This window comes from Salvelinus fontinalis, chromosome 4 (genome assembly GCF_029448725.1).
Source record: "Salvelinus fontinalis isolate EN_2023a chromosome 4, ASM2944872v1, whole genome shotgun sequence".
NCBI lineage: Eukaryota > Metazoa > Chordata > Actinopteri > Salmoniformes > Salmonidae > Salvelinus > Salvelinus fontinalis.
The window spans coordinates 12504074-12528505 of NC_074668.1; the positions used below are offsets into that span (position 1 = coordinate 12504074).

The following is a 24432-nucleotide window of genomic DNA, read 5'->3' on the forward strand; positions in this document are numbered from 1 at the left end:
TCTTCTTGGAGCTGGGGGAGGAAAGAAAAATAATGATTAATACATTTGTGTTACAGTTAGCATACAGTGTACATTGAAGGCATATCTCACCTCCCTCTCAAGTTTTTTTATTTCAAGGTCCAGTTTCCTAATTGTCCTCTTTTTTATTTCGGACTCCAGTGCAAGATTTTCCATCTTTTTCTTCTTGTACTGAATGTCTATGTCTGCCAGTTCTATTTGGCGCCGGAGGTGGTTGCCATACAACTTTCTGATAGCTTGTGAGCTCTGTGAACACAATACAATTAGCGCAGCTGGAATTTGGCAGGATGTGGTGTCCTTTTATTAATACGCACTATGTTGCCAGGCTGGTTTTCCCACTGTATAGCATCTGGGTCCTGTAAAAGAAATTAGATTTTTTGATTTTGATGAGGACTCCTCACCATTGTAGAGTAAATAGTACTTTCACAGTCTTAACATGATACCTCATGCCTTCTGGAATCCAGAGAGATGGTCTCCTCCTCATCATCGTCTCCATCATGTGCTGTTGCTGCTGCACTGGGGCCTTCACCCTATCACATTTAATCGGATTCATATTGAAGCTAGTAGACAAGACATGCCAGGCCTACAGTATGCCTTTGATGGAGTACTCACTGGATCAGCATCGTCTGGTGCTTGTGCTGGTGGCTCTAACAGGAACACAGTGCTGCCAGACACTGCAAGGCAATAGGTAAACCAAAGTCAGACAGTCCAAATTGATTCAATATGAATGTGGTTGTATCCCATGTAGAGATGGAAGGACATACCTTGAATGAAGCGGGTGGCATCTTGGGAGGAACCTATGCTCGTCTCTTTCCCCCCAGGGATCCCCTCTAAGACGGGCCTGCCTTTATTTAGCTCCAAGGCCATGTCCTCTGCTGGGGTAAGGTCAGCCTTTGGTGACCCACCACCCGTGCCTTGTCTGTGGGTATTCTTTTTCACTGCTAAAACAGTACAGACAATGTGTGAGCAGGCACCTTCTGGGTACAATATATGCTTGTGCTTTGTTAAATATTAGTCAGGGACCATACCATTCTGCAGAATGTTCTTGTATTTGATTTTGACCTGCTGCCATGTCCGTTTTGGCCCGTTCATGTTTAATCTACACACACACACACACACACACACACACACACACACACACATTTAATGGAGTCACACTGCAAAAAATTACTTGGTATTTTTGTCTTGTTTTCAGTAAAAATATCAAAAAATGTATCATAGCTTTATACAGTGATGGAGTTACTTTACACAATTTCACTCATATCTGCAGTGCATTTCAATTAAAAATTTAACCGTTTCATAATTACAGTACAACTGCATTTTTGGAGATGTGAATTAAATATTTGAATTGTAATTGTGATGTTTCAGCGGAGCGGTGATTGTGTAATTGTGCACTACTTACGCATTCCGGCGGTCTGCAATACTTTGCCACGCTTTTTCTCTTTGCTTTATCACTGTGGCGGTGTTGCCTTTCTTCTTAATTATATCTTTTACCTCCTCGTATGCCTCCATGAGGATTTGTGCTTCCGACGGGGAAAAGTACGCGGCTCTAGTTGCCATGGTAAATCAGTTAATCTGTGGCGGGGTCTATTTGAGTGAGCCGTGAGCGCGCACCTATCCAGGATTGGTTTCACCTGGTTTAATGAATCCGTGTCTGCTCATCCTGGCTTGGTCTTTGTGCAACCAATTAAGCCTGGACGCACATGTTTTGGCTTCATTGAGCTCAGCTGAGTCATTTATCCCGGATGTCTTAATTCTACTTTTGTGCAACAGGCCCCTGGTTACCAATGTAATTAGAACAGTAAAAATACATGTTTTGTCATACCTGTGGTATACGGTCAGATATACCACGGCTGTCAGCCAATCAGCATTCAGGCTCAAACCACCCAGTTTATATAACTACTGTAGATAAGTAATGACCCTTTATTGATGTGAAAGGACTTGTGGGTATCAAGGGTTAAAGAGGATAAAGAAAAATATAAACATGTGAGTTTTCAGTCTCAGCAGAGGACATACTGTAAAGTTAGATTCAAATTATAAACTGGGTGGTTCAAGCGCTAAATGCTGATTGGGTGACAGCTGTGGTATATTAGACTGTATACCACGGGTATTTTGTTGGCCACCATTGAAAGTCTTTCAAAATGCTCATAATTTGACCTTTAGATGATCAATTGACATGACTGAATATGGTGTAGAAAGTAGAAACTTTTAAACAAATATTTTAACATCCATCAAGTAATTTCACTGTACTTGAATGTGTGTACATGAATAGCCTGCCATCTACTGGGGAAGAACTGTTACAATATCTAAGGTGCATTGTAAGGTGCATCTTGCAAGCACCTTATCAACACCCGTGTAAATATAACCATCTTAGTTTTCCTTATGTATTTGTGACCTCAACTAGTTGAATATTCACAGGTATCGAACAGATTAAAGGTAACATTAAAATGTGAGCTAAAACAGCCTTTATTTGTTTTATTTACAAAGAATAGAAAACATGCCTCCAAAGTGTTTGGTAGTTTTGAAACAGGAATGCATTCACACGTTACATTTCATTGACAACAGTCCCGTCCTCTTCATCTGGGATGGAGACACACCTAGGACACACAGCAGAGAACTAATGTTTTAAAGATGTAAGTTGACTGTTTGTTCAAAATGGCAACAATTAGAGAGGAAGAATTTATTCTGTAGTATCTAAACATCTGAGGCTCATATAAGTCAGTCAAGAAAGAATTCAATGGAATTCATTCCTAGCAGGTAGTAAATCAGTTTAGTACATGACTAAGCACAGCAAATGACTGTTTATTTACCTGGTAAGGACAGAAGTCCCCTTTCTCACTTGTGGTGAGTCTTCCTTCCAGACGCAGCTTCGTTGCGGCCTTGTTTCAAACCCTGTAAGAGACAAACTATTAAAACAGTTCCTTTTGCATTGAAGAACCAGTTTACTCCTGGTATTGATTTCAAAATTAATGTCCGATCAATCATCACACGTGATCCAATCACGTCCCAGATTTTGTCGGAACGTGAATGCAACCTAATGTACACACATAGACGCCACAATGTGTATTAAACAGGAATTGCTTTGATGTAATAAACCTATCAACAGTATGCAAGACAGGATGCGAAGGGGATGTAACTGTACCAGGTAGTATCCAGTGTGGTAACCACTCATGTACCAGGCGAGCAGCATACTGCCCAGAGCCTCATCATCTCCGTCTGGACTCATGGGGGGAGGGGGAGGGATCATCTGACAGAGACAAAACACGTTCAGACGAGGGAATCTATCGTAACGTTGCAGAGATAAATGTCCTAACAAAACACTGCTCAGTAAGCTCCATGTGTGTTCTCTATCAGCAACACTAAACAGTCGAGAGGGAGTTTAACTCTTTATTCAGACTGTAAGGAAGATCAGAGTGGGAGACAGGCAAGTGGAGAAACAGTGGGAAAGGTGGAAGCAGGGACTTAGCTCTGCACCAGAGAAAATATTTCTGCATTCCATCTTACCGGTGGCCCACAGGGCATCATAGGAGGCCATCCTGGAGGGGCGGGCCTGGAGGCCCCAGGTCGCCTTGAGTTTCCCTGTAGACAGAACAACAACTTCAACGTGCAGCACACTCCATTGTCAAAGGATTCCTTCCATTATCACTTACAGGGGTTTTATATTTAAATTCCCAGCTCGGCATCTTTAGCAACTTCCAAATGATAACAAAATTCACCCAAATTCCATCATTTGTTAGGTCTTTTACTTCCTTGGAGTAATGTATTCTTACATTTACATTTCAGTCACTTAGCATTCAACTGGTGTCTGGGTAAGACACCCACATATCAAAAAATGTAAGATAAAATGCATGGACGAATAGTGACTGACAACCTACAATTCGGATCTGCTTACCATTCGGAAGCCAGGCATTGGAGGGGGACCTGGGGGAAAGCCAGGAAAGCCTGGACCCGACATTGGAGGTCCTTTAGGGGATTTGAATTTGGGTTTAGAGCGTGGCACATGACTGTGAGGGTGTGGGGCGGACGACCTGTCGCTCTCCTCTGTAGAAGACTCTGCTTCTTTAACCTGCATTACAGAAAGAGACACGAACACTGACAAAATGTTTCCAGTCAGATGTGTTCAAGGGGCTGAATACATAAATGGTGGTCCACTAGCCTGGTGGAACCAGCCTGATCTAGTTCACGTGCAGTAAAACAGTATGGTGAATGCAGCGATCATCCTCACAAACAGCCTAAACGTACCTTACTGGGGGCTTCCTCATCTACCTCTGGGCTCTCTATCAGAAGGTCACATAGGTTCTGCTCCTCCTCGTTCCCATAGTGTGTGAACACAACTATACAGGTGCCCCTCTGCTCTTCTATGGATGAGATCGTGGCAGCGTACAAATTGCCATCTTTAGACCAGTAGGCACAGCAGGGATCTCCGACTCGCCACTGCAACACAACACGTTGTATAACTGTTAGACTAGAGGCATTAAAGGAACAGTTAACAGATCATTTTTAATGGGTTGTTGTGTTCTTATAACGTACCACCTACCTCTTTATCCAGAGGAGCATTGCTTCTCTTTCTGCTGCGGTTGTTTCTGTTGTTTTTTCGTTTCTTTCCAGGGTTGTCTCTCTCTGAGCTTTGTGTGTCCTCCTCACCTTTCAGGGCAGTCTGAAAGTCACGATCAATAGTTTAAAAATAATCAAAATGTGAGCATGACAGAGGGATAATAGAACATTTTCAAGGACACTTTTCTGAGTTGCTGCTTTAGGAGACGTGTCTACAACACACTGTAGCTGTACATGCATGGTTCTCAACCTAAGTATCAAAACCATTCTAACAAAGAGGAAAATAAGACTTGTTTTATTTGCAGAATACTGTCAATGAGGTGGCAAACAAAGTTATAACACTGTAAAGGCACCTTAAATGATGCAACTGCTTTGTCGTAGGCCTTTATCAGTGCAGTGTCATCCCAAATGTCTGAATCGTCACTCTGGGAAAAAAAGAAAATGAGTTTAAGAGCAATCGACCATCTGAGTAACTTTTACATAACAAATGCTTTCTATCTATCTACTAGCAAGACAGCTAAAGCCAGCTACCCAAGATCCCATCTAGCCAGTCGTGATGCACTGGTACTGCTCTATATTCATACATAATAAATGGGTCATAGTTAGATAACCAGCTGGCCAGGCTAACTAGCATCTAATCATACAACATGGCCAGCTGATCATTTGTTATCTAATGTCAGTCACTTTCCTAGATCCCTGCTAACCATATATCTAATTGAAACTGTTTTGGGAATGGGCCATCAGACTTGAGTGACTGATGCTGGCATATCTGCTGGCAAACTGCCTTGTTACAACTAACAATGATTATGATAACTAACCCTTCACTGAAACTCTGGTGCAGTGTTGTGGAGGATACTCTGAAAATATTGTTTACTAAGATTCTAGCCGACTAAACTCCATTCTATGGTGAACGAAGTATCAAGATACCAACTACTTAAAATTGGAACTTAATCTACACTAAAGCTCCCATTAAAAAAAAGTGTTTACTTAGCTATCTAATGTTAAATTAAAAAAGTAGTTCACTACATCCAAACTAATGTGTGAAACATTATCATATCAAACAAGTAATTACACTACTGAAAACACTACTGTTCCAAGATTTGAATTTAGTTAAACTACCACCAAGCTACTGCAAAACGTAGTTAAATTACAAGTTTAACTCGATATAACGTTAGCTAGTTCAATACTCCCCAACACTGCTCTGGTGACAGGTTTAGACCCAATAGCTAGCTATTAACTAGCTAATGTTAGCTAGTTGGTATCTAGCCAATCAGCAAACAACTAGCAAACCAATCTACGCACTTAGCTAATTATGTACTGACTGAGTAGCTACATAATTGATAACTTACTTGTGCAGCTCCACGAGCAAAAAGCACATCTTTACACCCATGTGCCATGAATACGCAGAAATATGGCTGCTCTCACAGCTTTGATAGTCCCTAGCTACTGAAGCAACGTGCGTCGCTGGCTGACGTTCATAAATAATGATGACGTAGAAAAACTGCGACAAAAATTGTTAGCACGTTGGCTTGGGAACGAAATAAGACTTTGTTTACCTAGCTAGATTTGCTTGCAAGTCGTGATTTGTTGGCCAAAACGATGATAGATCATGCTTTAGGTTCTTTGGGTGCTCAGATTGTCTTGGCTGCGTCCAGTGATGAGAATCATCCTCCAGAAAACATTATTGACGGGTGAGACAGGTTTATTTATTTACTCTTTTTAACATTTAATTTAGAACCTCTGTGCCTATCTGGTAACGTTATGCTGTTAGCTAACGTTAGTTAGATAGCTAAACTAACCTAAACTTCCTGTATTGCAGAGTAGCTAGCTACATGCGTTGTTGTTAAAATCAAGATAAAAAGCTACTAGCTATGGTAGCTTGAGAAGAGCTAGCGAGCTAACGTTATCAGTCTTGTACAGACACCCAACAATATTTCCACACAAAGCCAACATCCTGTTGCTATACAATGTCATGTTACACCAGTCAGTAACGCACAGCCAGCAGCCCCATGCCACACCATACCTTGATACGTCACTTTCTCTCTTCTCAGGAACACTGAAACATTTTGGATGTCCACTGGAATGTTTCCACAGGAGTTCATAATCCGTTTCGCTGAATCTATGAAAATTGCCCTTGTGACAATGCACTGTTATAATGGTATGAAACAAGGTCAAAAGTTAACGTATCAAATGGCACACTGTCTAGACCTAAGTATTGGTGTATGTTTAGTTACTACAGTTTGATCGTGTTGCTTGAAATGTATCCGTTATTTTGTTCTCATTGTCTTTCAGTTAAGACTCTTAAAATTGAGAAGAGCATCTCAGATGATGCTACTGACTTTGAAGCTATTTCAGAAAAAGGTAAGCAAAGCCACTCTACAGATCCACAGTGCCTCAAAGCAAATGAAGTCTGCCTTTCAAAGCAGTATTGTAATCTTCATTGCATCTTGTTTCAGAATTTGAACACACAGAGGGGCATCTTCAAACAAATGATTTTCCAGTGAGTTGACTTCCTATTCTAATCTACATAATGTTCTACATGGTACTACAAAGTGTCTGCAAATGGCATATACTGTATATACACGTGACTTTGAGTGGTTTGAACTACTCTTGTTTTTTTCTCTTTACAGCTAAATGGAACGACTGCAACACACTTGCGCTTCATCGTTACCTCTGGATATGATCATTTTGTCTCGGTACACAGCATCAGTGTAGAGTGATGAAATATATAGTACCTTCTCATAATGTACAGCTCTACTTATTAAGGGGTTTGTCTGAATATCTAATATGTTTTACATTGCATCATTTTGTTGTTGTTTATACCTTTTTTGTAATGAAACAGGATTTAATGTTACATCACCTGAGGCACAATTAATAGTTTGTTTCATTCTACCTGTTCACCAAATCCAAATTGCAATAAAATCTGTTCAATAAATCTGACTACTGCTGTAATCTGCTAACAGTTGCATTTGATCCAAAGCATATGGTGACAGTTGATGTGAAGTGAAACAAGGCAGTATTCAAACTTCAAAGGTTTTCCTGCTGTAGACGTGTCATCAGTGTGTCCGTCATCCCACTATATTGTTAAGGATTTTCTTCACTCGTGCATTTGTGTGCTGCAGAGGTAGCCTGGCCAAAGATGGATTTTCGGAAGACATTTTAAGTTTACTAAACAATGTGTTATAATAATCTCATACTTCCTGTGGAGTGAAAGTGTTTTAAAACCACAGGCTGAAATAACGCCCACTTTCCAATCTTACATTATTGCGCAATTAAAAATCTGCTTATGTGCAAGGATTCAATGTCACACATACAGGGTTCGCAAATCATTATTGGCAAACATCATACTGCATCAGACAACCTGATGGAGATTCAGGAGTCGTCTGTTCTGAACCTGAAATCATTCCAGCACTTCAAAGCTTTTTATTATTTTTATTATTTAACTAGGCAAATCAATTAAGAACAAATTCTTATTTACAATGACGGCCTACCCCGGCCAAACCCAGACGACGCTCGGCCAATTGTGCGCCACCCTATGAGACTCCCAATCACAGTCGGATGTGATACAGCCAGGATTTGAATCAGGGACTGAGGTGACGCCTCTTTCACTGAGATGCAGTGCCTTAGAACACTGCTACTCGGGGGCCCAACTGCCTATGTTGTTGTAAAAGTTCAAAGGTTAGGATTCAGCCCAATGAGATATACAGTTGAAGTCAGAAGTTTACATACATCTTAGACAAATACATTTAAACTCAGTTTTTCACAATTCCTAATATTTAATCCTAGTAAAAATTCCCTGTCTTAGGTCAGTTAGGATCACCACTTTATTTTAATAATGTGAAATGTCAGAATAATAGTAGAGAGTGATTTAAGCTTTTATTTCGTTCATCACATTCCCAGTGGGTCAGAAGTTTACATACACTCAATTAGTATTTGGTAGCATTGCCTTTAAATTGTTTAACTTGGGTAAAATGTTTTGGGTTGCCTTCCACAAGCTTCCCACAATAAGTTGGGGGAATTTTGGCCCATTCCTGACAGAGCTGGTGTAACTGAGGCAGGTTTGTAGGCCTCCTTGTTCGCACACGCTTTTTCAGATCTGCCCACAAAATTTCTATGGGGTTGAGGTCAGCGCTTTGTGATGGCCACTCCAAGACCTTGACTTTGTTGACTTTAAGTCATTTTGCCACAACTTTGGAAGTATGCTTGAGGTCATTGTCCATTTGGAAGACCCATTTGCGACCAAGCTTTAACTTCCTGATTGATGTCTTGAGATGTTGCTTCAATATATCCCCATAATTGTCCTGCCTCATGATGCCATTTATTTTGAGAAGTGCACCAGTCCGTCCTGCAGCAAAGCACCCCCACAACATGATGCTGCCACCCCCGTGCTTCACGGTTGGGATGGTGTTCTTCGGCTTGCAAGCCTCCCCCTTTTTCCTCCAAACATAACAATGGTCATTATGGCTAAACAGTTCTATTTTTGTTTCATCAGACCAGAGGACATTTCTCCAAAAAGTACAATATTTGTCCGCATGTGCAGTTGCAAACCATATTCTGTCTTTTTTATGCCAGTTTTGGAGCAGTGGCTTCTTCCTTGCTGAGCGCCTTTCAGGTTATGTCGAGATAGGACTCGTTTTCCTGTGGATATAGATACTTTTGTACCCATTTCCTCCAGCATCTTCACATGGTCCTTTCCTGTTGTTCTGGGATTACACTTTTCGCACCAAAGTACGTTCATCTCTAGGAGACAGAACACGTCTCCTTCCTGAGCGGTATGACAGCTGAGTAGTCCCAGGGTGTTTATACTTGCGTACTATTGTTTGTACAGATGAACGTGGTACCTTCAGACGTTTGGAAATTACTCCCAAGGATGAACCAGACTTGTGGAGATCTACAATTTGTTTTCTGAGGTCTTGACTGATTTCTTTTGATTTTCCCATGATGTCAAAGAGGCACTGAGTTTGAAGGTAGGCCTTGAAATACATCCACCGGTAGACCTCCAATTGACTCAAATGATGTCAATTAGCCCATCAGAAGCTTCTAAAGCTATGACAATTTCTGGATTTTCCCAATCTGTTTAAAGGCACAGTCAACTTAGTGTATGTAAACTTCTGACCAACTGGAATTGTGATACAGTGAAATCATTTGTAAACAATTGTTGGAAAAATTACTTGTGTCATGCAGAAAGTAGATGTAAACAAACTATAGTTTTGGCAAGTCGGTTAGGACAAGAAATTTGTGGAGTGGTTGAAAAATGAGTTTTAATGACTCCAACCTAAGTGTATGTAAACTTCCGATTTCAACTGTAATGTCTTTTCCTTAAAGGTTAAATATATAAAAAGAGAATACATTTGTTAATATGAGGTTGTTGTCCCTGACTCCATGTTACGTGAATAAGAGCAACATTTTTTTTATCCACCCGTCATTTAAAAGAGAGGGAGAGTAAATATGAAACCAGAGGAGGGAAAGATGAAAGTGAAGAGAGAGGGAGTGAAGAGAAAGGAGAAGACAGTGAACATGTGAGGAAAGTTTAAAGTTGTCACTTGATCAATAATCAAGTAAATGTCCACTACGTGTGTTAGACGAGGGATGCAAAGCGGAAACATCACGCTAATGTATGTAACTTGGTAGAAAACAACAATGTACATAGCCATCATTTTTTTCAGAATATAAAAATATTTATTCTCATGAAGCTGAGAGTAAATATCCATCTCAAGCTGAAGTACAATGTACAAGTGTTTTACGCTTTAAAATGGTACAAAGCTTTTTTTTTGTGAGGAAAAATACATATGGATGTATTATTCAGTTGGATTCAAAGAAATTAGAATTCATGTTCTAAAATTAATTATAGAGTTCTGAAAGTGATTAAAAAGTTACGTTTACATTTGCAGTAAAAAAAAGAAGTTTTATTTAAAAGTATAATATGCATGATAAAGTTACTTTCTGCTTCATGTTTCTGCTATTTTCATAAAGAAATATAACTTCAAAATAGTATTTGTCTTTTAATGTAATAACAAAAACAATCACGACCTGTAATATATATATATATGCTAATGTTTAGGAGTATTATATGTTTGTAAATGGTACTATTTGTAAATGTGGAGTAAATGCAGGGAGTTCAAACCATCACATTTGTAGAAACAAACCTTTAACTTTAAAAAGTTCCCACTTCAAAAAGACAGTTACAAGTAGCATTTTCAATGTACGTGACATTAACATAATGCTATCTATTAGCATCAGTTGTACTATAGGAATACCACTCCGCTTGCATAAAAAAAGCTTTAGATAAAACAGATTATATACACATGCAGTACCACCAGTACAGAAACAAGAAAGACAGTCCCTTACGTTTCAGTTAATTAACATAGAAAACACTGTTAAATGTAAGGAAATGACACATTCACACAGACAGTATCGCTTAGTGTAACAATCATCAAAATAGTAGTTGTAGAGGGACTCATTTTGAGTCTGCAGACATCCCGTCTGGTGGTCCCTCTCTTTCCCAGTCCTCCCTCTTGTGAAGGGAACGAAGGAGACATCTTAGTGGACCTCAACTGTGTGTTTCTGCCAGTTAGGAGTCTAACTGGATAAAACAGGAGACACGGTCTTCCACCACAACACAGGCAAGTTGGAATGGGGGCAGATGATAGCATGGAATACAAGGGAAGTTTGTTCATTGTGTGTCTATTGAAGCTAAGGGAGTCTATATATGTAGCAAGTATACTATGGTGTTTTCACTGTAGGGGAATGAGTGTTCAGTCCCTGAGTGTGTATGTGTGTGTGTCTAGATGGTTTCCACGTAATTGGCTGGAAAGAGTCCCTGGCGTCCATCTTTAGTGCAGCCCCGCCACCAGGCCTTGTCCACGGTCTCCACCGCACTTATGATGTCACCTGGCTCAAAGGAGATCTCTGATTCATCCTCTGTGAGAAAAGAGAAAGGCAAATTTAACACTCAGAGAATCATAGTGTGCGTCTGTGTGTATGTATTGGTGTGCATGTGTGTCCATGGTTACACTGAGAACTGACCTGCTTGGTAATCATAGAGAGCTCTTACACATGTCTGAAACAGAGAAAACCACGAATCATGAATGTCCCGTCTGAGGAAAATGTCACAATTCACTATTTTTCCCCATTGCAGAGCCCTCGCCTGGTTGTCATCGACATGACATTCATATTAAATTAGTGTTTTCAATCCTGGTCCTGGAGAAGGAAAGACCAGCACTAACACACCTTTTATAACTTATCAACTAATCATCAAGTCTTTTTATTAAAACTGGGCTGGAACAAAGGTCTGCACACAGTGTGGGTCTCCAGGACCGGGTTTGAAGCCCAGTAGTGAATAGGATGGCAGGTGGCAGGGTACATATGACTTTGTGTGTCTCCATACCTCTTGTCCATTCTCTGAAATCTCCTGGACCTCATTCTCTTCAACAAAGTCCTCCTCCTCTTCATCAAAACAAACAGCCAACTCTGGAGTACCTTGGTCCCTTTCAGGTGAACTCATAGATCTCTCTGGAAAAGAGGAACCATGATAGTGGTTGGATTCTGGTTCCCTACCCTATGCTAAGCAAGTGTGTACTTTTCAATCGACTTCATGGATTTAAAAGCCCACGAGGAAGAGGATTCCTGGAAAAGGATAGGGAATTGCAATGTAGGCTTCTGGTATGTCTATTCTATGTTATCTCATCAACATGAAGGGTTCATTCAGTTTGAGAGCAACTTGGGTAATGTAGGCTAGCGTAGATACCTCTCTGGATGAGTGGGGTAACATACCTGTACCATTGTGTTCCACCAACTCCTCCTCGTCTGTCACCCCATTGGTGGACGGGACCACAACCTTTTGTGTGATTACCTGAAGAATAACCTCTGCATCTGAAACATAACATATCAGTAGTTAGATTGTGTCAGTGATGTGTCACACACTTTTCCACAACCTTCTCATTACATAAAACTCTTCCCTTTCAATTGTTTTATTTAGCCTGTTAAATTATTTTATATTTTTTATAATAGGACAGGCCTATACGAGATACAAAAGAACATACACTAACGGTCAAAAGTTTTAGAACACCTATTCATTCAGGGTTTTTCTTTATTTTTACTATTTTCTATATTGTAGAATAATAGTGAAGACACCAAAACTATAAAATAACACATATGGAATCATGTAGTAACCAAAAAAAGTGTTAAAACAAATCAAAAAATATTTTATATTTGAGATTCTTTAAACAGCCCCCCTTTGCCTTGAATACAGCTTTGCACACTTGGCATTCTCTCAACCAGCTTCATGAGGTAGTCATCTGGAATGCATTTCAAATGCCTTGTAAAAAGTACATTTGTGGAATTTCTTTCCTTCTTAATGCGTTTGAGCCAATCAGTTGTGTTGTGACATGGTAGGGGGTATACAGAATATAGCCCTATTTGGTAAAAGACCAAGTCCATATTATTGCAAGAACAGCTCAAATAAGCAAAGAGAAACAACAGTCCATCATTACTTTAAGACATGAAGGTCAGTCAATACGGAACATTTCAATAACTTTTTGCAGTCGCAAAAACCATCAAGCGCTATGATGAAACTGGCTCTCATGAGGACCGCCACAGGAATGGAAGACCCAGAGTTACCTCTGCTGCAGAGGATACGTTTATTAGAGTTACCAGACTCAGAAATTGCAGCCCAAATAAATGCTTCACAGAGTTCAAGTAACAGACATAGAATTCAAGGCATACTTAACCAGCATGGCTACCACAGCATTCTTCAGCGATACGCCATCCCATCTGGCTTGGGCTTAGTGGGACTATCATTTTGTTTTTTCAACAGGACAATGACCCAACACTATTGGCTATTTGACCAAGAAGGAGAGAGATGGATGACCTGGCCTCCACAATCACCCGGCCTCAACCCAATTGAAATGGTTTAGGATGAATCGGACCGAAGAGTAAAGGAAAAGTAGCCAACAAGTGCTCAGCATGTGGGAACTCCTTCAAGACTGTTGGAAAAGCATTCCAAGGGCCTCCTGAGTGGCGCAGTGCCACTAGAGATTTTGGGTTTGAGTCCATGCTCTGTCGCAGCCGGCCGTGACTGGGAGACTCATGGGGTGGCGCACAATTGGCCCAGCGTCGCTCGGGTTAAGGGTGGGTTTGGCCGGCAGGGATGTCCTTGGCCATCGCACACTAGCGACTCCTGTGGCGGTACGGGCGCAGTGCATGCTGACACGGTCGCCAGGTGTATGGTGTTTCTTCCGACACATTGATGCGACTGGCTTCTGGGTTAAGTGGGCATTGTGTCAAGAAGCAGTGCGGCTTGGTTGGGTCGTGTTTCAGAGGACGCATGGTCCTCGATCTTCGCCTTTCCCGAGTCCGTATGGAAGTTGCAGCGATGAGACAAGACTAACTACCAAATGTATACCACGAAAATGGGGTAAAAAAAAAAAAAAAAAAAAAAAAAGGAAAACCATTCCAGGTGAAGCTGGTTGAGAGAATGCCAAGAGTGTGCAAAGCTATCATCAAGGCAAAGGGTGGCTATTTGAAGAATCTCAAATATAAAATATATATTTTGGGGGTTTCTACATGATTCCATATGCGTTATTTCATAGTTTTGATGTCTTTATTATTACTATTTTCTACATTGTAGAATAATAGTAAAGAAAAACTAGGTAGGCGTCCAAACTTTTGACCGGTAGTGTACAAAGTATACCTGTTACTGCTGGCTCCTGCTCCTCTTCTGAAAGCTCGACCAGGAATGGCTCAGCAGAGACCTGGCTGTAATCGGATTGGCCCTTCTCTTGTCCAGCTTCCTTTGCCTCCTCTCCTTCCTCTGCCATAGGCTCCTGCACTGATGTAGGGTCTGAATCCTGTGCTAAGACCTCCCCTCCCTCCTCCATATTTGGGTTTGGCTCTGTACTCTTAATGCTGGGCTCTGGCTCTGCCTGGTCTTCCTCTTCATCTTCATCTTCCTCTTCCTCCACCAGTACAACTTGTATAGCTGTGTACTGCTCTGGAAGAGAGATAATTACCAATGTTGTTTTAAGTGCATCCATGGTAAACTGAGAACCCACTATAATGGTATGACAGACATACATGGTCATTCTACAGTAGGCTGTGTGTATGATGGGGAACTACCTGTTGGCTGCAGTGGACTCTCTGGCACAGAGGCAATAGGAGGCTGTGGTGCTGAGACAGGCTTCAGGGAAACTAGGGGATAGGGGAAGCATTCAGGCTGGGACTGGGGAGAGTGGGGCAGGAACTGGGCCTGGAGCTGGTTCTCTAGAGGGGAGGTGGGGGACATGTTGGCGAGGAGGCCTGGAGAGGCTGGGAGGGCAGAGGGCTGGGTTTGGAGCTGAAACTGGGGGTTGGGTGATGGGAGAGTAGCCTGGGCTGAGACAGGTGGGGCAGAGTGGAGGGCCGATTTCGGAGGGGACACCAGGGGCGCGCGAGGGCTCTGGGGAGAGGTGCTTGGGCGGAAGATGGGGCTGGGCGGGGACATGGTGCGGTGGAAGGGGGAGGTTGGGAAGCGGGAGAAGGGTGAGACCAATGTGGGACTGCGGGGGGAAGTGGGGATGGGGCTGTCCGATTTCCCAAAGTTGAATGCTGTGTCAGTCAGGCTGCGCTGGTACCGCCTTAATGGAGGTTTGCCTGTGTGGAGAGAGAGGGAGGGAAGAAAGACCAACATGAAGAAATACAATGCAACCAGGCAGAAAATGGTTGTTAAGGTTCATGCCTGATTGACTGTTACTGGCTTAATCACACATTGCGTAGAGCCACTTGTGGTTTGTCAACGCTTATAAACACACACACACTGGACTTACCTGTGCGGGGGGAGCCGGGGCTGGATGGGCTACGGGATGATACTGATGACAGCTGTCTGAAGAACTCTCTGGGGTTCATGGAGCGCTGTGATACCAGCATTGCTGCCTCCTACAGGTAGGAGGAGGAATCACACCATGCTTTACTGAATGATGTAAAGGAAACTACATGTCTCAATAGTCTAGAGCTGCCTCCTCTACTCCTTCCTCTCCATTCCTTTCCTTCATCTGCGCTGGCTTGACAGAAGCAGACAGGTTCCTATAAAAAGGCCATATTCCTTTGACCTATCCTGTGTTTTCAGATCTGTGCAGATGAAGGACAGCAGACTAGGAGAAGAAGCCATTTCAGAGCATTGGGATACATCGTATGCGAGAGGTACAACAGGTAAGGAACTAGTATGTTTAGAGAAGAGTAGGATGGGAGTTTATATGGAGAAGAGAGGTCAGTAAGAGAGACTCACTGCTGCTTTCTCAATGGACTCGCTGCGTCTGAAGCGAGATCTCATGTCCTCCTCATGCTCTCTCTCCTGCAGCTCCTGGCACACCCAACAGAGGTCAGAGTTCAGACACACTTCAGTAGCCTGATAACTTCCTCACTAATTGGTTATTTCTCTCACCCATCTAGATTTCTCCTGTTTCCTCACTTCTGCCTCCAGTTGGACCTGCATTCTCCTGAGAGATACAGAGATGTCAGAGACCTTATGTAGCCTTTCCAATTATGACGACACATTCAATACCTGACATGGCCACAAGAGGATACCCTTGAGTCAGAGATCGTTTGAGTCTTGAGTCAGTGTGTGTGTCCTAGTCCTGACCTCTGCTCTTCGATCATCTGTAGTTTCTCGTTCATCTTCCTCTCCCGCTCATCAGCCTCTTTCTGTTCCTTCAAAACTCTCTCTTTCTCCCAACGTCGTCTGTCCTCCACTGCACGCTTCCTCTCCTCTTCCTTCCTCCGCTCCTCCTCACGCTGAGAGAGATGGAACACAATAGATGAAGACTTAATAACAGTTGATAATGTGAACGTTGAAGGTGATGTGAACATTGAAGGTAAATACTAAGTCTGTTACATTGATGGATTACTAGAAAATTACCCTCATAGCTTAGACAGTTTATTATTTTTTAAAAACCTTTATTTAACTAGGCAAGTCAGTTAAGAACAAATTCTTATTTACAATGACAGCCTAGGAACAGTGGGTTAACTGCCTTGTGCAAAACGACAGATTTTCACCTTGTCAGCTCGGGTATTCGATCTAGCAACCTTTCGGTTGCTGGCCTAACGCTCTAACCACTAGGCTACCTGAGGGTAACCGTGACTGTGTGCCTGTGTAAACTACCTCTGCACGTGCCCAGAAGGAGTCTCTGTTGGCGCGGCTCATCTCCATGGCAGCGTTAGTCTTCCTGTAGTTAGTGCCCTGTCAACAGAGAGATACAGACGCAGAGGAAAGAGAGAGTTAATGGAGAACAACACTGTATGAACACACAGTTTGTAACTTAGGCTATTGACAAGGAGCCTTGGATGTTTTTAACTCGTGATTGAAAAAAAAAAAAAAAAAAAAACACACACAGTATGTACACAGAAAGTACAATTTATGACGAGATTAAAACTGAGAGAATCTGAATGTGGCACCCTCAATATTAAAACACAGTTCCAGGATGTGTCCAGGTGTTAGCGCCCCCTCTTGTGGATAGAGATGGTATTGCAAGGGGACCACTCACCACTGTCTCCTTGTCCTTGGACCGACTGCTTCTTCTGACATGCTCTGTCGGGGAGCGGACTTTATTGAGCTCAGCACCTATCTTCTCCTCTGTCACATCCTCCTTACTCTCAGCACTGATAAACACATAGGCCTCCTGAGAGAGAGTGAGTGTGAGAGTGTGAGTACAATGGGGAGCTGCTACACAGGCATCTGATGTCAAGTCTATAATGCACTAGTGACAGGTTGGTTGCTGCATGTTCATCACTGACCCAGACAGTGCTCTGATGAACAAGCTTGTTCTGAAACATGTCAGCATGAAAGATTATTGAAGGGAATCAAGTTGCGGTCCTGAACATTGTTTGACATTCCAAGCGAGGATAATCTTCAGCTGTAAATTGGTCTGCACACTACAGCTGTGCGCCACAGACACTTTGCATGATGTCACTTGAACCTTTCATGAACTTTCCGGATGAAAGAATGGCATTTTTATTGGCTGCTACAGTATCAAAATGTGTGAAACCTCATCGCTCAGATAGAATTCTGCTCCAGCATTCCAAATGAGAGAAAGGGATATTTTCCCACCTTTTTCATTTACCCCCTGACCCCCTGAAATCATATGTACACACACACACACACAAACACACACACACTCTGAAGTAGTTCTTTGAAAGCTTTTCCCCCCGGCGGGTTCCTTTTGGCTGTGGACTTAGTTGTGTAACAGCTTTAGCGATGAGGACAGACAGAGAACAAAACGAGTCTCTGGCTTACACTAGAGAAGACAGGATGAAACGTATCAGTTTGGAAGAGATAGAGAGTGGAGAGGGAAGAGAGAGGTGTAGAAACAGGAGAGAGTGTGTGTAGGGGGGAGGAAGAGAGAATTCACAGAAAGCACAAGGAAAGTAAAACAGATGTTGCATATTAGATGAGGGGGAAGTGGAAAGAGCAGACAGGATGCAGGTATTCAACGATGACCAATGACCAACCCGGACCAGAAAGAGACGGCGATATAGAGTTCGACGTGCGGGTGCCCCGATGAAACAACGGAGGCGAGTAAATCATCCGCCTCTACCCTCTTTTCTATTGATGAATGTACAACCACTGGAGAACAAACTGGATGAGCTCCGTTCGAGACTATCCTATCAACGGGACCTGAAGAACTAAGATCCTATGTTTCTCAGAAAACTTGGCTGAAGAAGGATACGGATAATATTCTAGCTGGTTTTTATATGAATCGGCAGGACAGAACGGTAACCTCAAGGACGTGGTGTGTGTCTCTTTGTTAACAACAGCTGGTGCAAAGTTAAGGTTCTGCGCATCAAAAAAAAAGAAAAAGTTCTGCTCGTCTGAGTTAGTATGGTTTACAACTTATCGTGAGGTATTCTATCTACCAAGAGAGTTTTCATCCATATTTTTATTAGCTGTTTATTTACCACCACAAACCGATGCTGGCACTAAGACTACACTCAATGAGCTGTATAGGGCTATAAGCAAACAAGAAGATGTTCATTCAGAGACAGCGCTCCTAGTGGCCGGTGATTTTAATGCAGAAAAAAACGTATCCGTCTTACCTCCATTCTACCAGCATGTCACCTGTGCAACTAGCAGCGAACAAAACCCTAGATCACCTTTACTCCACACACAGAGACACATACAAAGCCCTCCCGCTAGCAAATCTGAACATATCCTCCTGCTTACAAGCAAAACCTCAAAAGTACCAGTGACACGCTCAATACAGAAGTGGTCTGCTGAAGAGGATGCTAAACTACATGATTGTTTCACTAGCACAGTCTGGAATATGTTCCGGGACTCATTTGATGGCATTGAGGGGTTTACCACATCAGTCACCGGCTTCGACGACGTTGTCCCCACAGTGACCGTACGTACATATCCCAACCAGAAGCCATGGATTACAGGCAACTCCCACACTGAGCTAAACGCTAGAGCTACCGCTTTCAAGGAGCGGGACACTAACCCGGACGCTTATAAGAAATCACGCTACGCCCTCCGACGAACCATCAAACAGGCAAAGCTTCAATACAGGACTAAGATCGAATCCTACTACACAGGCTCTGTTGCTTGTGACAGGGCTTGCAAACTATAACAGAATACAAAAGGAAACGCAGCTGCGAGTTGCCCAGTGACGCAAGCCTACTAGACATGCTAAATGCCTTCTATCCTCTCCGAGGCAAGCAACACTGAACCATGCTCGAGGCACCAGCTGTTCCAGAGGACTGTGTGATCACACTCTCCGTAGCCGATGTGAGTAAGACCTTTAAACAGGTAAACATGCATCCTGGTAATCAGACGGATTAAAGGAAACAGAGGGCCGAGCATGCCACATTTACATCAACAGGGCTGTAGTGGAGCGGGTCGAGAGCTTCAAGTTCCTCAGTGTCCACATCAAACACACCAACACAGTCGTGAAGAGTGCACGACAACACCTCTTCCCCCTCAGGAGACTGAAAAGATTTGGCATGGGTCCTCAGATCCTCAAAAAGTTATATAGCTGCACCATTGAGAGCATCTTGACTGGCTATATCACCACTTGGTATTGCAACTGCTTGACATATGACCGGAAGGCGCTAGAGGGTAGTGCGGACGGCCCAGTACGTCACCGGGGGAGAGCTCCCTGCCATCCAGGATCTCTATACCACGCGGTGTCAGACGAAGGCCCTAAAAATTGTCAAAGACTCCAGCCACCTAAGTTCTAGACTGTTCTCTCTGCTCCTGTTTGCCATCTGCCACTTTATTCCTAGTTATACAGTATGCACATATCTACCTCAACTACCTCGTACCCCTTCACATCCACTAGATACTGGTACCCCTTGTTTATAGCCAAGTTATCAATACTCATTGTGCATCTATTATTTTTACTTTTCTATTTTATTTCTCTCTGCATTGTTGGGAAGGGCCTGTAAGTAAGTGTTTCACTGTCACAGTCTACACCTGTTGTTTACCAAGCATGTGACAATTTGACCCTTTTCTGCACAAACTCTTATTGCACTGAATCTATACACACATACTGGACTCTACCTACACACACACACACACACACACTGCTGCTAATGTCAATATTCTATCCTGTTGCTTACCCTCTTTACACCTACCTATATGTACAGTGACAAGAAAAAGTATATGAACCCTTTGGAATTACCTGGATTTCTGCATTAATTGGTCATCAAATGTTATCTGATCCAAGTTACAACAATAGACAAACACAGTGTGCTTAAACTAATAACACACAAATTGTATTTTTCTTGTCTATATTGATACATAATTTAAACATTCACAGTGTAGGTTGGAAAAACTATGTGAACCCCTAGGACTAATGACTTTTCCAAAAGCTAATTGGAGTCAGGAGTCAGCTAACCTGGAGTCCAATCAATGACACAAGATTGGAGATGTTGATTAGAGCTGCCTAGCCCTATAAAAAAAAACACAACATTTGAGTTTGCTATTCACAAGAAGCATTGCCTGATGTGAACCATGTCTCGAACAAAAGAGATCTCAGAAGACCTAAGATTAAGAATTGTTGATTTGCATAAAGCTGGAAAGGGTTACAAAGGTATCTCTAAAGCCTTGATGTTCATCAGTCCACGGTAAGACAAATTGACTATAAATGGAGAAAGTTCAGCATTGTTGCTACTCTCCCTAAGAGTGGCCATAAGGGAAAGATGACTGCAAAAGCACAGCGCAGAATGCTCAATGAGGTTAAGAAGAATAGAGAGTCAGCTAAAGACTTACAGATATCTCTGGAACATGTTAATATCTCTGTTGACGAGTCTACAATACGTCAAACACTAAACAAGAATGGTGTTCATGGGAGGACACCATGGAAGAAGCCACTGCTGTCCAAAAAAACATTGCTGCACGTCTGAAGTTTGCAAGAGTGCAGCTGGATGCTCCACAGCGCTACTCGCAAAATATTCTGTGGACAGATGAAACTACAGTTGAGTTGTCTGCAAGGAACACACAGCACTATGTGTGGAGAAAAAAAAAATGCCACAGCACACCAACATCAAAACCTCATCCTAACTGTAAAGTATGGTGGAGGGAGCATCATGGTTTGGAGCTGCTTTGCTGCCTCAGGACTTGGACAGCTTGCTATCATTGGCGGAAAAACAAATTCCCAAGTTTATCAAGACATTTTGCAGGAGAATGTAAGGCTATCTGTCTGCCAATTGAAGCTCAACAGAAGTTGGGTGACGCAACAGGACAACGACCCAAAACACAGAAGTAAATCAACAACTAAATGGCTTCAACAGACAAATACACCTTCTGGAGTGGCCCAGTCCTGACCTCAACCCAATTGAGATGCTGTGGCATGACCTCAAGAGAGCAGTTCACACCAGACATCCCAATAATATTGCTGAACTGAAACAGTTTTGTAAAGTGGAATGGTCAAATTCTTCCTGACCGTTGTGCAGGTCTGATCCGCAACTACAGAAAACCTTTAGTTGAGGTTATTACCTACAAAGGAGGGTCAACCAGTTATTAAATCCAAGGGTCCACATGCTTTTCCCACCCTGCACTGTGAATGTTTACACGGTGTGTTCAATAAAGACATAAACATATAATTGTTTGTGTGTTAGTTTAAACAGACAGTGTTTGTCTATTGTTGTGACTTACTTAGATGAAGATCAGACAATTTTATGACCAACTTATTTAGAAATCCATGTAATTCCAAAGGGTTCACATACTTTCTTGCCACTGTACATATCTACCTCAACTTCCCCGTAGCCCTGCATATCAACTCGGTACTTGTGCTTCCTGTATATAGCCATCTTATTTTTACTCATTATCTTTATTCACTGTGTATTTATTCCTTGTGTCACTATTTTTATTGTCCCCCACACACTGTAGATCAGACTTTGTCCGTTCGTTAGTCACATGCAATATCTCAGACAGCACTGGCCCGATTTTGACAAAACTTGGGTGAATGATGCGGCATTTACAAAATTAAAATGATTGGCCCAAGGTGGGAGCTATTGTAATGAACTGAAATCTGTTAGTCACACGCAAATATCTTAATAGGCCCACACACACAGTTGCACTCCCTACCTCCTTACCTCCCTTCTTCATTTCTCCCTCCCTCACTTCTCCCAAGCAGTGTGAGGTTCCCCTGAGGGAGGAAGGAGGGCGTTGTGGTGAAGAGGGTGTAAATGATCTCCTCTGCCTCTCCTAACTGTCTCTGTCTGTCATTATGTTTCAGATGATAGGCCTCTCCCTAAAAGGGTCTCCCCTAAGGCCTCTCCCTAAAAGGGTCTCCCCTAAGGCCTCTCCCTAAAAGGGTCTCCCCTAAGGCCTCTCCCTAAAAGGGTCTCCCCTAAGGCCTCTCCCTAAAAGGGTCTCCCCTAAGGCCTCTCCCTAAAAGGGTCTCCCCTAAGGCCTCTCCCTAAAAGGGTCTCCCCTAAGGCCTCTCCCTAAAAGGGTCTCCCCTAAGGCCTCTCCCTAAAAGGGTCTCCCCTAAGGCCTCTCCCTAAAACGGTCTCCCCTAAGGCCTCTCCCTAAAACGGTCTCCTCTAAGGTCTCCTCTAAGGCCTCTCCCTAAAACGGTCTCCCCTAAGGCCTCTCCCTAAAACGGTCTCCCCTAAGGTTCCTCCCTAAAACGGTCTCCCCTAAGGCCTCTCCCTAAAAGGGTCTCCCCTAAGGCCTCTCCCTAAAAGGGTCTCCCCTAAGGCCTCTCCCTAAAAGGGTCTCCCCTAAGGCCTCTCCCTAAAAGGGTCTCCCCTAAGGCCTCTCCCTAAAAGGGTCTCCCCTAAGGCCTCTCCCTAAAAGGGTCTCCCCTAAGGCCTCTCCCTAAAACGGTCTCCTCTAAGGTCTCCTCTAAGGCCTCTCCCTAAAACGGTCTCCCCTAAGGCCTCTCCCTAAAACGGTCTCCCCTAAGGCCTCTCCCTAAAACGGTCTCCCCTAAGGCCCCTCCCTAAAACGGTCTCCCCTAAGGCCCCTCCCTAAAACGGTCTCCCCTAAGGCCCCTCCCTAAAACGGTCTCCCCTAAGGCCCCTCCCTAAAACGGTCTCCCCTAAGGCCCCTCCCTAAAACGGTCTCCCCTAAGGCCTCTCCCTAAAACGGTCTCCCCTAAGGCCTCTCCCTAAAAGGGTCTCCCCTAAGGCCTCTCCCTAAAAGGGTCTCCCCTAAGGCCTCTCCCTAAAAGGGTCTCCCCTAAGGCCTCTCCCTAAAAGGGTCTCCCCTAAGGCCTCTCCCTAAAAGGGTCTCCCCTAAGGCCTCTCCCTAAAAGGGTCTCCCCTAAGGCCTCTCCCTAAAAGGGTCTCCCCTAAGGCCTCTCCCTAAAAGGGTCTCCCCTAAGGCCTCTCCCTAAAAGGGTCTCCCCTAAGGCCTCTCCCTAAAAGGGTCTCCCCTAAGGCCTCTCCCTAAAAGGGTCTCCCCTAAGGCCTCTCCCTAAAAGGGTCTCCCCTAAGGCCTCTCCCTAAAAGGGTCTCCCCTAAGGCCTCTCCCTAAAAGGGTCTCCCCTAAGGCCTCTCCCTAAAAGGGTCTCCCCTAAGGCCTCTCCCTAAAAGGGTCTCCCCTAAGGCCTCTCCCTAAAAGGGTCTCCCCTAAGGCCTCTCCCTAAAAGGGTCTCCCCTAAGGCCTCTCCCTAAAAGGGTCTCCCCTAAGGCCTCTCCCTAAAAGGGTCTCCCCTAAGGCCTCTCCCTAAAAGGGTCTCCCCTAAGGCCTCTCCCTAAAAGGGTCTCCCCTAAGGCCTCTCCCTAAAAGGGTCTCCCCTAAGGCCTCTCCCTAAAAGGGTCTCCTCTAAGGCCTCTCCCTAAAACGGTCTCCCCTAAGGCCTCTCCCTAAAACGGTCTCCCCTAAGGCCCCTCCCTAAAACGGTCTCCCCTAAGGCCCCTCCCTAAAACGGTCTCCCCTAAGGCCCCTCCCTAAAACGGTCTCCCCTAAGGCCCCTCCCTAAAACGGTCTCCCCTAAGGCCCCTCCCTAAAACGGTCTCCCCTAAGGCCTCTCCCTAAAACGGTCTCCCCTAAGGCCTCTCCCTAAAACGGTCTCCCCTAAGGCCTCTCCCTAAAACGGTCTCCTCTAAGGCAACAGCTTGCTCATTAACATACACAACCTCTCCTCCTCTCTCTTCCCTTTCCCCTCACACACCCTGTCCTCTCCTCTATCCTCTCCTCTGTCCTCTTTCATAGACCTCTCCTCTGTCATAGACCTCTCCTCTGTCCTCTTTCATAGACCTCTCCTCTGTCCTCTTTCATAGACCTCTCCGCACACACCCTGTCCTCTCCTCGGACCTCTTTCATAGACCTCTCCTATCCTCCCATTCTTACTCCTTCCCCTACCCTCTCCTGTACTTTCCTCCTCTATACTTGTCCTGTCTCGTTCCCTTCATTCCCCTCTTCTCCTAAATCTTCCC

At 43.6% G+C, this 24432-nt stretch overlaps 3 protein-coding genes across 3 annotated transcripts in view; 1 reads left to right on the forward strand and 2 right to left on the reverse strand.

The window, feature by feature from the left end:
• Positions 1-2466: 2466 nt before the first annotated feature.
• On the reverse strand, positions 2467-6053 carry smn1 (survival of motor neuron 1, telomeric). The gene is made up of 9 exons (XM_055918821.1): positions 5922-6053; positions 4926-4997; positions 4556-4675; positions 4261-4452; positions 3911-4084; positions 3523-3597; positions 3161-3265; positions 2829-2910; positions 2467-2615 (listed from the first exon to the last, which is right to left on the reverse strand). The coding sequence occupies exons 1-8, from the start codon at positions 5967-5969 to the stop codon at positions 2854-2856; spliced, it is 843 nt and encodes a 280-aa protein (XP_055774796.1). The 5' UTR covers positions 5970-6053; the 3' UTR covers positions 2467-2615; positions 2829-2853.
• Positions 6054-6067: 14 nt separating this feature from the next.
• Positions 6068-7512, forward strand: hspb11 (heat shock protein, alpha-crystallin-related, b11). Its single transcript, XM_055918822.1, has 5 exons — positions 6068-6263; positions 6624-6730; positions 6865-6933; positions 7029-7072; positions 7203-7512. Exons 1-5 carry the CDS (start codon positions 6172-6174, stop codon positions 7290-7292), a joined length of 402 nt encoding a protein of 133 aa, XP_055774797.1. The 5' UTR covers positions 6068-6171; the 3' UTR covers positions 7293-7512.
• Positions 7513-10456: 2944 nt separating this feature from the next.
• Positions 10457-24432, reverse strand: part of si:dkey-40c11.2 (drebrin-like protein A) — a 48704-nt gene continuing 34728 nt past the window's right edge. Inside the window, exons 5-16 of the mRNA XM_055918820.1 lie at positions 17088-17222; positions 16706-16783; positions 16187-16338; positions 15989-16043; positions 15833-15907; positions 15375-15483; positions 14689-15201; positions 14264-14563; positions 12346-12444; positions 11960-12084; positions 11599-11632; positions 10457-11493 (exon numbers count right to left, since the gene is read on the reverse strand). Coding sequence (XP_055774795.1) covers positions 11357-11493; positions 11599-11632; positions 11960-12084; positions 12346-12444; positions 14264-14563; positions 14689-15201; positions 15375-15483; positions 15833-15907; positions 15989-16043; positions 16187-16338; positions 16706-16783; positions 17088-17222 — 1812 coding nt within the window. The 3' untranslated portion in view covers positions 10457-11356. The remainder of the gene's footprint in view (positions 11494-11598; positions 11633-11959; positions 12085-12345; positions 12445-14263; positions 14564-14688; positions 15202-15374; positions 15484-15832; positions 15908-15988; positions 16044-16186; positions 16339-16705; positions 16784-17087; positions 17223-24432) is intronic.

Coding starts and splice junctions, on each gene's coding strand:
- smn1 (XM_055918821.1), bottom strand. CDS start 5,969: ATGGCACATGGGTGTAAAGATGTGCTTTTTGCTCGTGGAGCTGCACAA. Junction 4,676..4,925: donor AAGCAGTTGCATCATTTAAG/GTGCCTTTACAG, acceptor CGTGACTTTCAG/ACTGCCCTGAAAGGTGAGGA. Junction 3,598..3,910: donor CAATGCCTGGCTTCCGAATG/GTAAGCAGATCC, acceptor TTCTGTCTACAG/GGAAACTCAAGGCGACCTGG.
- hspb11 (XM_055918822.1), top strand. CDS start 6,172: ATGATAGATCATGCTTTAGGTTCTTTGGGTGCTCAGATTGTCTTGGCT. Junction 6,264..6,623: donor CCAGAAAACATTATTGACGG/GTGAGACAGGTT, acceptor CTCTCTTCTCAG/GAACACTGAAACATTTTGGA. Junction 6,731..6,864: donor GACAATGCACTGTTATAATG/GTATGAAACAAG, acceptor ATTGTCTTTCAG/TTAAGACTCTTAAAATTGAG.